This window comes from Cupressus sempervirens, chromosome 5, assembly GCF_028749045.1.
Source record: "Cupressus sempervirens isolate cs-2001-9-10 chromosome 5, ASM2874904v1, whole genome shotgun sequence".
Lineage (NCBI taxonomy): Eukaryota > Viridiplantae > Streptophyta > Pinopsida > Cupressales > Cupressaceae > Cupressus > Cupressus sempervirens.
Genome location: NC_143122.1, coordinates 522,392,516 through 522,406,123, shown reverse-complemented (window position 1 = coordinate 522,406,123; position 13,608 = coordinate 522,392,516). Strand labels below are relative to the sequence as shown.

At 35.2% G+C, this 13,608-nt stretch overlaps 1 protein-coding gene across 7 annotated transcripts in view; it reads left to right on the top strand.

The window, feature by feature from the left end:
- The window catches only part of LOC149556999 (shaggy-related protein kinase epsilon), a 64,509-nt gene extending 55,044 nt beyond the window's left edge, over positions 1-9,465 (top strand). For 4 of the 7 annotated variants that reach the window (XM_089831644.1, XM_089831647.1, XM_089831646.1 and 1 more), the window contains 12 exons: positions 6,248-6,476; positions 6,652-6,744; positions 6,846-6,905; positions 7,060-7,332; positions 7,423-7,497; positions 7,577-7,633; positions 7,831-7,971; positions 8,092-8,142; positions 8,255-8,350; positions 8,421-8,504; positions 8,602-8,704; positions 8,867-9,465. In XM_089831644.1, coding sequence (XP_089687770.1) covers positions 6,342-6,476; positions 6,652-6,744; positions 6,846-6,905; positions 7,060-7,332; positions 7,423-7,497; positions 7,577-7,633; positions 7,831-7,971; positions 8,092-8,142; positions 8,255-8,350; positions 8,421-8,504; positions 8,602-8,704; positions 8,867-8,940 — 1,242 coding nt within the window. In that variant the 5' untranslated portion in view covers positions 6,248-6,341 and the 3' untranslated portion in view covers positions 8,941-9,465. The remainder of the gene's footprint in view (positions 1-6,247; positions 6,477-6,651; positions 6,745-6,845; positions 6,906-7,059; positions 7,333-7,422; positions 7,498-7,576; positions 7,634-7,830; positions 7,972-8,091; positions 8,143-8,254; positions 8,351-8,420; positions 8,505-8,601; positions 8,705-8,866) is intronic. The other 3 variants (XM_089831648.1, XM_089831651.1, XM_089831649.1) reach the window with 1 other exon arrangement.
- The last annotated feature ends 4,143 nt before the right edge of the window (positions 9,466-13,608 follow it).

The window sequence follows — 13,608 nt, the reverse complement described above, 5'->3', positions numbered from 1 at the left end:
AGTCGGTCTAGGTGCCCTATCAAATGCAAAAATGCTAGATGAATGATTTACTATAAATAGTAAGTGTGCCAAACTGACCCAAACGAAGAGCACACCTGAACATCCTTGACCTACGGAGTGGGAAAATAGCCTCTAGCATTGCCAACAAAGATTCTCTATCCATTTGATTAGCCTACAACAGTTAAATAATAGACTATTCCAACAAACTATAATGCTCATGAAAAAAATGGGGACATTTCAGTTCATCGTCCCTATGATTGCTTGTACCCTAGCATCATGACTGCAAAGAAACTCCATTAAATTGGAAAACCAAAGGAAGACTGATAAATTTCCAACGACATAACAATTGCATAGACATGAACAACAACCCAAATTGTGATATTGCTATTAGGATTCAACTTTGTTCATTTTAAGTCAAACTCAATGACCCATATTTCATAAGTAGTGGTTCACACAAACCCATCTCTCATGAGAATGAATAGAACACTTAGCACTCAGTAGACCTAGATGATGCTCACAAACATGAAGCACTAAGACTTTCCGAAAGGTCACCCATGTTAATCCTAAAATTAACTCTGATAAACATAATAGTTTGGACTGCTGATCCTACGGATCTACCAATGCATTAATATCCTTTGTATGGATTGTACCTATTAAATACCTTATGATATTTACCTAATTGATGTCCCTCTTAGAGCATTTGTTATTGTTCTAATTATCATATTTAGTGTTAGTACATTTACAAACTAAATCTTTTTAGATGAGACGCCAATCTGGGCTAACATATCCTTTGGTATGTAGGGCCGACCTAGGAAGAGTTATGTCCTTTCTTAGGACATGAGCCTTGGGTGCCCTATATAGATGAGATAGGGATGTGGATAAAGGACACACAAGAACAAGAAGTTTGTACCTTTAGCATTCTTTGCCTTATTCGAATTTGTAGTAGACTATAATATATATTATTGCAGAATTATTATCTCAGTAAGAAGGACTAATATATCATCCTTAACTGACCAAGTTCATCTCCAGCAATAGAAAGGTTTTATATCAGTTTGTTTTAGTAGAATTTACAGAAAATTTACATGGTATCAGAGCTCTGGTAGTTGAACCTAGGCTCTGCAAATTATATAATCAGGCTGAGTATATCTAGCAACATTCACCTATCTTAAATGGCATACACAATCAGACCCGAGGATAGGTTTGCTGGGAAAGAACACTTTGATGTTTGGAAATTCAGAATCATGATGATTCTTGAACAAAATGATGTGAAGCAATTTGTTGATAAAGCATCCAAGCTACCTAATACTGAACCTAATAAAACTATTTGGAGTAAAGGAAACAGGAAAGCCATGTAGATCATATTAGATAGAATTAAAAATGAAATAGTACCTATGCTAACGAAACATCAAACATTCAATATGATGAATGCATTATTGAATGCATATGAGGTTAACATTGCAACTAGAGTCCTCACACTAAAAAGGCAACTAAATCATATACAGATAAAGAAGGGAGAATCAATGAATTCTTACATCCTAAGGGTTGCTACTCTAAGAGATGAACTTGCAAGTATCGGAACCATAATTGATGACAAAGAATTAACACTGATGGCTAGAGATGGATTACCAAATTCATAGGAAACATTTGCATAAGGAGTAAGTGCTAGAGACAATCTTCCTGACCAATAGACTTAAGGGAGATTGTCTTCAGGAAGAATCCAGAAAACTTAAGAAAGAGGGAAAGTTGAAAACTGAAGATGAATTCCTATAAAGTTAAGAAGCAACACTTCAAGAAGAAGAAATGTAATCAAAAGAATGACAAACCTAAGAAAGATCTATACAAAATAAAATGCTTCGAATGCAAAAAGTTTGGACACTACAGATCTTATTGCTCTGAGAATTTTGAATAGAAAGTAAATTGTATAAACATTACTAGGAAAGAAGATAACTATGATCCTGAGAATTGTGTATTGTATTTGGCACTATCAAATGCAGTCTCAAGTAAGACATGGGTGATTGATAGTGGATCATCTTGACATATTACAGGATACAGAGAAGCACTGGACACTATATTGGAAAAATTTAATGGCAAAGTCACCATTGGTGATAATTCAGCACATTCCATCAAAGGAATTGGAAATTGCACCTTGAAACTAAAGTCAGGTAGTTCTCTTCTTCTCAAAGGAGTATTCTATGTACTAGGAATAAAAAGGAATCTAATCTTGGTTACAACACTTGAAGATGATGGACATAATGTTGCATTTATGGATGGTAAAGTAATAACTTGGGCTAAGAACTCGTTTAAGAAAGCAAAATTGATTGGTCAAAGAATTGTATGAATTAAATTCAGAACCTAGTCGACCTATTCAAGCCTTAATTCATGAAGCTGATGATATAAACAAAATATGACACAGAAGGTTAGGACATCTAAATTTCAAAACCTTATCAACTATGGAGAAGATGGTTACTAGTTTATCTAAACTAAATAAAGATCACTCAAGCATATGCAAAGGATGTGCTCTGGGTAAGAACACCAAAAGTCCATTTCACGATAGCACTAGAAAAACTAACAATGTTTTGGAATTAATCCACTCAGATTTATATGCACCTATGTCTATTCCTTCTCTTCGAGGATTCTGGTACTATATACTTTTTATAGATGACTTCTCTAGAAAAACTTGGATCTACTTCTTAAAATGTAAAGAATCAGAAGAAATCCTTAAGAGATTTAAAGAATTTAAAACCTTAACTGAAAACTTATCAGGACATAAAATAAGAACTCTTAGTACTGATAATGGAGGGGAATATACCTCAGATTTGTTTAAAGAGTTTTGTAAAGAAATAGGAATTAAGAGGGAGTATATTGTTCCTTATAACCCACAACAAAATGGGGTAGCTGAAAGGAAGAATCAGACAATTATAGAAGCTGCAAGAGCTATGATATTTGATCAAAATCTAGAATATTATCTTTGGACAGAAGCCTCTTGTACTGCTGTCTATATTCAAAACAAAAGTCTTCACTCCTACCCTAGAGATAAAATTCCTGAAGAAGTCTTTACTAAGGTTAAACCTAATATAAGTCATCTTAGGATTTTTAGGTGCCTGGTATATATACATGTTCCAAAAGAAAAGATAACTAAGTTAGAACCCTCCAAGAGGAAACGTATTTTTGCAGGGTATAATGAAACATCTAAAGCATATAGGTTTTCATACCTGGTCAGAAAAATATATGCTGCCCTTACTACTGATCTCACCTTCACATCTTTTAATTATTATTATTATTATTACCTCATAATGCTCCACTCCTCTCTCTATAGTTCCTTATTCATATATCATACATCTGCTACTCTTTTTATATCCACTCACTTTCTTCACTCACATATTCTCTACTCCTATTAAACCATTTGTAATCCCTCATATATATCGTTTTCATGACTGTTCAAGGAAGGGTAATGACTTCATATATAACTGATCAGTATCTTTTATGCATTGATTAACATGGGTTTGTTTAAATCATATTTTCCTTTCGATTAATATTAATACTTCTCATTCATTGACTTCAATCACTGCATATCTCATAGTAGACAGAATAATCAGTCTTTTTGTCCATACCTCAGCATAATCTCATTGTATCCTTATACTGTTGCTTGACATCACATACTTGTTGATACATATGATATCTTTGATTTGAATCTGTGTTCGGTTTCTCCACACCAACCTTTGACTAATCACCAATTGCTTCTCTGTTAACAGCAATGTTCTGATTTCTTACGGTTTCTTCCTTAGTGAGAGATTCATTCATCTCAGCGCATATGTGGTTCTTTGATCATTATTATTGCTGCAGAATAGTGAAGGTTGTCTTTTTTAATCAAACCATTTCAAACTCATCAATGAAAACTCACAATGATGTGGCGGACAACATAGGATAAATATTTCTTATTTTTAAAACTGCCAGCACCTCTGTTACTTTATTTTGCTGCATTCGATGACTGATATATTCGGCATCGTATTCAACTCTCTTTAACTCCTGGGCACATCATATTTCCTAGGCTCCACTGTAATTTCCATAGGCATAATCGCTGCATTCAAACTGAAGTATGTTGCCTTGTTGCTACTCTTGAATATTTTATCTCTCTCTACCAGTCTTCAAATAGCTCTGCTATTTCTCAGAACTGATGGCATATGCATCGTCATTCATCATTAGTTCAAAACTTCAAATTTTGAACTTATAATCATAATAATAAGAATTAGAATTGTAATTCTCATTAAGTGATGAGTCCATAATTATCAATATATGATTTTATCATAACTATACTTAGCAAAGGTCTCAAAATGGCATTACATGCTGAAAATTTAAATGACAGGCCATATTTTAATGTTTCATATTAAAAAATTAAAACAGTAAACTTAATATCCAATTCCATATTCTTTTTCACAGTGTAACATTGGAACTAGGGTATGTTGGGATGAGTTTCTAGGGCGAGTGGACAAAGGGCCTCAATTTCGGGAGAGTGGAGCAATAGTTGGAAGACAATGGCGAGGGGGTGGGAGGGCAGGGAGTGTCTTGTATACTATACATATGGAACTTGAAATACTAGTAATGAAGTGATGCTTCAGTTTAACATACCAAATTGAAATACTTGAACATGGCAAAATTGCAGCATGAACCATAACCATTGAACATTCAACATAGTAACATAGTACATATCCAATACTAACATTCAAAATTCATATAGAAATTTAGGTATTCTTCCCGACGACAGGATAGTTGCGGAATGACGAAGGTGGGGGTACTTGGGTACTCCAACTACTTGGTGCGGGGTGTCTCAGGGACGGTTACTCCGAGGTTTTGAGAAAGGGGGGGCGGGAGTGGGGGGGAGTGGGTGAGTCCCCGGGTTTCACTGCTTTTTCATCATCTTCATGGAAATCAAGGTGAATTTTGCAGTTCCTCTTCAACTTAATTTGAACCAACAGCTGTGGCACTCGTGTCATGTGAAACAGTTGCCTCTTGATCATATACAGAGAGACATGGGCATGTTGTGCAACCGTGGCCTCTAAAATAGAACTCTGAGGGACTAGATCTCAATTCTTTGTCACACCCTATTAGTCCTCTAGAGTGTTCACTTTTGAAGAAAAATGCTACAGCTGCAAAATAGAACCAAAGTGGTGAAAAATGCTTGAAAGATGAATAGATGTCCATCAAATGACTTTAGGCAACCTTTATTGGTCAAATTAGGGTTTAGGTGGGGCATTTAGGGTTGACTTTGACTTTAATTTATGAAAAAAGAAAAGAAAAGTTAGTGGGCCTGTTTTTCCTTCCCAGAGATCTGGATTCCCGCGGATCCCTCTTGGATGCAAGCGGGACTCTGGGATGGAATCTGAATTTTGTGCACGGATCTGAATTCCATTCCAGTATCCTTCCTGGATCCAAGAGGGATCTGGATCCAGATCATTTTGGAATCAAGATCCGGCACTTCCCAGAGGGATCTGGTATTTCAGTTTAAATTCTATAGAACTGGTGCTATAAAACGATATCAATGCAACTGAGAAGGTAGAAAAAGGAAATGTAAGGACTCAAACTTGGTGACTAGCAACAGTTTGGTAATATAACCTTTAAATCTTGATCCGGATCCAGATCATTTTGGAATCAAGATCTGGCACTTCCCAGAGGAATCTGGTATTTCAGTTTAAATTCTATAGAACTGGTGCTATAAAATGATATCAATGCAACTGAGAAGGTAGAAAAAGGAAATGTAAGGACTCGAACTTGGTGACTAGCAACAGTTTGGTAATATAACCTCTAAATCTTGCTCTGTCATTTTCCTTGAGAGTTGGTTGATTGATATTTGGGATTTTCCTTTTCAAATACATCATGTGTTGTCTGTTAATAACTTAATAGCTACTTAAATATACACGTGTTTCAAATACCGCAGAACTATAACAAATTTAAATTGTCTAGGAAGAAAACTTACATGGTAGTATACTCATATCAGCCCACTGGAAGTTTAATGTAGAAAATATTATCATGAAGTGCCTTACAGTTCTACTTCTCAAGATGACAAGAAGTCTGTAAAACTTGGTTTCAGCCACTGTTGTACAAAATCTCAAATTTCTGCATTGAATGCATTTTGAAGCTGTGTATAAATCTCATATGAATTGAGCACTGTGAAGTAAATTTATTGAATGGTAGGAGGATCTATTCTTTATTTCTATTTAATCAAATGTCTGTTTTCTTGGCAATGCATAAGAGCGAAGTGAAGCAAAACTAACAAGCACCCGTGAGGAAAAGTGCCTGGAAAATTGTCCAGTGCAGAACTTGCAGAATAGTTTTGTGCACAACATATGGCCTCTTTAGGTGTGGCAACTGCGGCAGAAGCAAACACAGGACAAATTAATACCATTGGTGGGGATAAACTTCCAGAAGAGATGAATGAAATGAAGATCAGAGATGACAAGGTGGAAACTGCTACTGTCAAGGTTATCGGCAGAGTGAACTATGTTTATTTTCTGGGGGCACAGGATGTTTATTTTCTTTCTTATAATATATAGGTCAAAGAATGTAAAACATATCCCAAGATAAGCCCAAATGTAGCATTGAGTGCTTTTCATGTTTAGAATTTTCTCGTTAATGGAATTCAGCACATCTTTACAGGAAATGGAAGCTACTGTTGTGGATGGAAATGGTACAGAGACAGGCCATATAATTGTAACTACTATTGGTGGCAGGAATGGCCAACCAAAGCAAGTAAGCATATGTTAAGCCTCTGTTCACTTTTTTTTTCTAGCTTTTATGGATCCATATGCCTTACATTTTCTTTTGTGTGAATTCTGTCTTTGTAAATACAGACCATAAGCTACATGGCAGAACGTGTTGTGGGAACTGGGTCTTTTGGAATTGTGTTTCAGGTAACACTTCTTTTGAATCAGCAACTTGCCCTGTGTTTATTCCTGTTTATTTTAAATATCGGATGGGCTTGTCATAGCCATGCTATTGACATGACTGACAATGTTATTAATCCAGTATGTTGTACGGTCTAACTTATTTCTCTCCCTCACCCAGGCTAAATGCTTGGAAACTGGGGAAACAGTAGCAATTAAAAAGGTTTTACAGGATAAGCGTTATAAGAACCGTGAGCTGCAGACAATGCGTCTTCTGGATCATCCAAACATTGTCTCCCTTAAGCACTGTTTCTTTTCAACTACTGATAAGGATGAACTCTATCTCAATCTTGTTCTGGAGTATGTACCAGAGACTGTGTATCGTGTTGCAAAGCACTATAGTAGGATGAACCAGAGGATGCCTCTGATTTATGTTAAATTATATACTTATCAGGTCTGCAGATATTGATCATTTTTTATTGTTACAGTTGGTTTTTCATAGTCATTATCTCTAGCTATCCTAATTTTCATTTTCTGTCCTCAGATCTGTAGATCCCTGGCCTATATTCATGGTGGCATTAGAGTCTGCCATCGGGATATCAAGCCACAAAATCTTCTGGTCTGTTATCTGGACATCCTGTTGTATCCCCACTTGTTATTTTTAATCAGCTTAATTAATTGACATTGTTGTCCAACAGGTTAATCCCCACACTCATCAACTAAAGTTATGCGACTTTGGAAGTGCAAAAGTTCTGGTTAGTGATTTAATTTCTTAAATGTTTGATATCTTATATGCTTTGCATTCTGTTGTTTCCCTGAGGATTTTGATTTTTGGTTTTTAAAACTATTTATTCTCTGTTGCCATGCTAAAATTAAAACTGGCTGTTGTGCATCTTCTTTTGCTATCTATTATTTTTTATGCATTCTTGAGAAGCTGTTCTTATAAAAACAGGTTAAAGGTGAGCCAAACATATCGTATATATGTTCTCGTTATTATCGTGCACCAGAGCTCATCTTTGGAGCAACAGAGTACACAACTGCGATTGATATATGGTCGATGGGTTGTGTTCTAGCTGAGTTGCTTCTTGGTCAGGTAATGAATTAATTTATTTCCTCTTGATTTTGTGGTCATAGCTTGTAGTTGCAAGCTTTAGTTATTGTGTTGTTCCCATACGAACTAATATATGCATTTGTTGTTGAAATTCTTGTCCAGCCATTGTTCCCTGGTGAAAGTGGCGTCGACCAGCTTGTGGAGATTATTAAGGTCACACACTTTATTAACTATAATATTTTTGATCAATGCTCTTTATTTTATCAGACATAATTTTTGTACCAATTTTGAATTATATAACCTTTTTTCCTACCTAATGTTTCAGGTCCTTGGAACTCCAACTCGTGAGGAAATTAAATGCATGAACCCAAATTATACAGAATTCAAGTTTCCACAGATAAAAGCTCATCCATGGCACAAGGTCAGTTTTTGCATCCAAAACTATCAATATTTATTGAATTTTTGAGGATGTTAATGACTTTTGTTCTCAGATTTTCCACAAGCGCATGCCACCAGAGGCTGTAGATCTTGTGTCTAGGCTGCTTCAGTACTCCCCTAATCTTCGATGCACTGCTGTGAGTGACTTTGTTGAGAGCATTGTAACAATACTGTAAAATGGTGAAGTTGTGAAATTTTAATCTTGATTTGGGGTATCCAAAAATATTACTGCAGTTAGAGGCTTGTGTGCATCCATTTTTTGATGAACTTCGGGATCCGAATACCCGCTTACCAAATGGACGACCATTGCCACCATTATTCAACTTCAAACCTCAGGGTAAACTTAAAATGCTGTATATTATTTTGTTTGTAGGTGACAAGATATGATGTTTGATGATTTTAGTTCATTTTATTTGTGATCTTCTGTTTTCAGTTAGTTCCTGTGTCCTTTATGATGATTTATACATCAAATAGTGACTCTAATCAGTTTCAAATGCAGAGTTGAAGGGTGCTGCTCCAGATCTTCTTCAGAAATTGATTCCAGAGCATGCGAGGAAGCAGGGCCCATCCTAAAACTTTTAATTAGCTCATTTTCTTCGTGGATAAGTTTATGTTTGAAAACTGCTTGTTAGAAACATTGTCATGTTGGATGGCCAGTGGTGGACATTTTGGTTGTGGCTGGAAAGCAAAGAGAATCTGGAATAAGATCATTTTTCCTCAATTCCAGACTTGCAGGCAGTCATTCTTATTGGCGTTCTTATGGTATAAAGCTTCCATTCGCCACTTTCACTGCATTTTGGCATTCAGCCATGTTGTCCAAAGGAAAGTGCAGAGAGATTTTTGGCTTTATCAGTCTTTCTGTATTAGCACCACCTTTGTTTTGTCTGAGGAATCTTTGGGTTGCAGTCAAACAATAGTTTGGTCCTTTAGCCCTCCAAGTTACAAATATATAACACACCTGTATGGCTCAACCAAGATTATAGCCAATTTAATGTTTTATTCTAGATCAGAAATGGCACAACAAATCAAGGACACATAGTTATAGTTATTTATCAGCTTGGTCAAACTTTATTATAAATTCTATAGGGTTTTTATTTAGGGGATTGCTGGGAAAATGTGTGGTGGTCCTGATAATGGTTACGTTGCCCTAATTAGATGATTACTATGTTTCCTTGTTGTGCGTACGTTAGAAATACTCTTTAAATGTGGGTTCAATGGTTCTGTGTCGATGTTGGGTTGCATACTAGTGCAGGTCTTATTACTTCACTGAATAGGCTTTTTAATGGTGTAGCATGACATATTGCACTGCTGATTCAACCATCGTCTATTCAAGTGTCTTATTTTCACTGGAGCATGCCTGATGACTTCCGGAAATCTCTCAAGGATGTTGGTTGGGGGTGTTCTGGACATGAACTATTTCGTGTATTTTATTTCAAACGAGTCGCACAATGTGAAAGTTTGAAGTTCGTTAATGCTAATAGTGCCTGCCCTATTTGTATTATTGGTGAAATCCATGATGTGTGGTTATTCATGTGTAAAATCTTTGTTGGATGAATGAAGGATTTTAATGTTGTCCACGAGGCCAAAGAGGCCTATAGGACCCACTTTCTAACTACAACCTAATCCAGTTGTAACTCTTTGACTAACTCTTCTCTTTTGTGGGGCATGTTGATGATCAAGTTTGCGGTCTTGTGCAACTGTTTTTCCTCGAAGAGATGGCTCAACTTGATGTTTTCTAATATCTTTGAGTACCTGGATCTGATGTTGCTGTACGTCAGGCATTCCATGACAGTGATGTTCCGTTTCAATGGCTCCCGTGTTACAGAATAGGTAGGTCCTATCTTCTCACTCCTCTTTGGCACTCTCCATCTAGCCGACTCACATCTCAGATGGTGAGAGCTAGTCCTAAGTTGGGCTATGAGCATTTTGGGCTTCCACTTGATATCCGTGCCTAAATACGCTTTTTCCTCGTGACAACTATTGGGGTTGAATTCTTTAACATAGTGGAACCTTTTTCTCCCCATGTGCCTTGTTCAAATGATGTTATAACGAAATCTCTCACGGACAAACTTCTTGACTTATTCAGTATTATCCGGGCAGCTATGGATGAGATAAGCAGATGCATAGCATTTTACCATATTAGAATAAGTGAAATTTGATTATCTTATTCTACTATATACCTCTAAACTTTGTGGCGTGACAATACTAAAGTTATGAATAGTGTTAATATTATAACTTCGATCTCATTTTGATTTGATTTTATAGATCGTACAATTCTAATGAAGCATAAAGTTCCTTTACAGGGATTGACCTCTTATTTTATCTAACCTAATCAATATCTAATTGTTGAAGATATTATAATGTGTTTATGCATAGTGTGTGTTAGTACCTTTACGAACTAATATATTTCCTTTAAGAATGCCGATCTTGGAAAAGATATTTATTAGGTTATATTGGCCAATTGGGGAGGGGACGTGTCCTTTCTAAGGACATGCCTTTTGAGTGCAATATATAGATGAGGTAAGGATGAGGTTAGAGGACACACACAAGATACAATTAAGTCTGCTCCTCTACAGTGCTGCCTTGTACGATTTATTGTAGAGATAAGAACATTTCAGAATAGTAATTATACTATTGATTAAAGTTCATATACAAGTCTGCACATTCAAGACCATCTTCAACACTATAAAGGTACTTTATATTATCTTAGTCTAATTTATAGCAGAATTTGCAAAAACTTTGCATGGTATTAGAGCTCTGGTAGTCAAACCTAGGCTTTGCAAATTGACAATTAGATTTAAATATCTAGCAACACCCTTCTACAGTAAATGACTAGCACAATCAGACCCAAAGATAGGTTTGATGGAAAGGAACACTTAATTGCTTGGAAGTTGAGAATTATGACGAATCTAGAAGACAATGATGTGAAACTATATGTTGATAAATAATCTAAGCAACCTAATATTGAACCTAATAAAACTATCTGGAGTAAAGGAAATTTGAAAGTCATGCAAATCATATTACATGGAGTGAAAAATGAAATAGTACCTATGCTAATGAAACATCAAACAACATTTCATATGATGAATGCATTATTAAATGCATATGAGGTTAACAATGCGAGTAGAACTTTTGCACTAAAAAGGCAATTAAATCATGTGTAAATAAAGAAGGGAGAATCTATGAACTCTTACTTTCTAAGGGTGGCTAGTCTAAGAGACGAACTTGCAAGTATAGGGACCATAATTGAAGACAAGGAACTGACTCTTATGGCTATAGATGGGTTACCAAATTCATGAGAGACATTCTCACAAGGAGTAAGTGCTAGAGACAATCTTCTAGACTTTAATAGACTTGAAGGAGATTGTCTGCAAGAATAATCTATGAAACTTAGGAAAGGAGCGAAATTGAAAATTGAAGATGAAGAACTTCATGTTCACAACACAAATTCCTATAAAGTAAGAAGAAGAAGGGAAATCAAAAAAATGACAAACCTAAGAAAGATTTATTCAAAATAAAATGCTTCAAATGTGAAAAAATTGGACATTATAGATCTAATTACCTTGAGAATACAAAGCATCTAGTAAACTATGCAAACATTACCAAGAAAGAAGAAATCCATGACCTTGACATTCATGTATTGTATTTAGCACTATCAAATGAAGTATCTAGCAAAGCATGGGTAATTGATAGTAGATCATGTTAACAAATTACATGATACAGAAAAGTACTAGATTCAATATCAAAAGAAGTTGATGGCAAAGTTACTATCGATGATAACTCCTCTCATTACATCAAAGGAATTGAGGATTGCACCTTGAAACTGAAGTTAGGTATTTCTCTACATCTCAAAAGAGTACTCTATGTACCAGGAATAAAGAGGAATTTAATTTCTGTTACAACACTTGAAGATGATGGACATAATGTTGCATTCATATACAGTAAATTAATGACTTGGTCTAAGAACTCCCCAAAAAATCAAAGTTGATTGGTGAAAGAAAGGGATTCTTGTATGAATTAAATATAGAACTTAGTCAACCTATTTAAGCCTTAATTCATGAAGCTACTGATATAAACGAAATATGACACAAAATGTTAGGGCATCTAAATTTTAAAGCCTTATTCACTATGAAAATTATGGTAATTGGTTTAACGAAGTTGAATAAGGATCATTCAAGCATATGCAAAGAATGCGCTCTGGGTAAGAACACCAAAAGTCCATTTCATGATAGCACTAGAAAACTAACAATGTTTTGGAATTAGTCCACTTAGATTTATGTGGACTTACGTTTCTTCATTCTCTTGGAGGATTTTGGTACTACATACTTTTTATAGATGACCTCTCTAGGAAAACTTGGATCTACTTTTTAAAATGTAAAGAATCAGAAGAAATCCTTAAGAGATTTAAAAAATTTAAAACCTTAACTGAAAACTTATTAGGACACAAGATTAAAACTCTTAAGATAGATAATGAAGGGGAATATACTTTATATTTGTTTAACGAGTTTTGTAAAGAAGCAGGAATTAAGAGAGAGTATAATGTTCCTTATAACCCACAACAAAATGAGGTAGTAGAAAGGAACAATTATAGAAGTTGCAAGAGCTATGATATTTGATCAAAATTCAGAATATTATCTTTGGGCAAAAGCCTCTTTTATTGTTGTCTATATTCAAAACATAAGTCCTCACTCCCACCTAAGAGATAAAACTCCTGAGCAAGTCTTTACTAAGGTTAAACCTAATATAAGTTATATTATTGATACTATATGTTGATGGTGTACTAATAACAAACGATGATCTTATAGATCAATGTAGGAAAGATCATATTAGAGAATTTGAAATGAAAGATTTATGATTCCTTCATTACTTCCTAGGATTGGAAGTATGGAAGAATTCTAACAACATCATACTTAATCAAGGGAAGTATACATCAAACATCTTGAAGAGATTTGGAATGTGAAACTGCAAACCTATGTCTTCTACAATGGAGACTAATCTATACAAACTTAAGGAAGTAGTTGCAGAATCACCCTCCATAGATTCTACTCTTTACAAACAGATGATTGGGTCTCTTATCTATTTGGTAAATACAAGACCTGATATTATCTATGTTGTTAATGTCTTAAGTCAGTTTATGTGTGAGTCAAAGGAGATTCACCTAGTTGCAGTCAAACACATTATGAGATACAAGACACTCTTAACCTTAGACTCAATTATGAGAAAGTTGACTTGGACTTACAT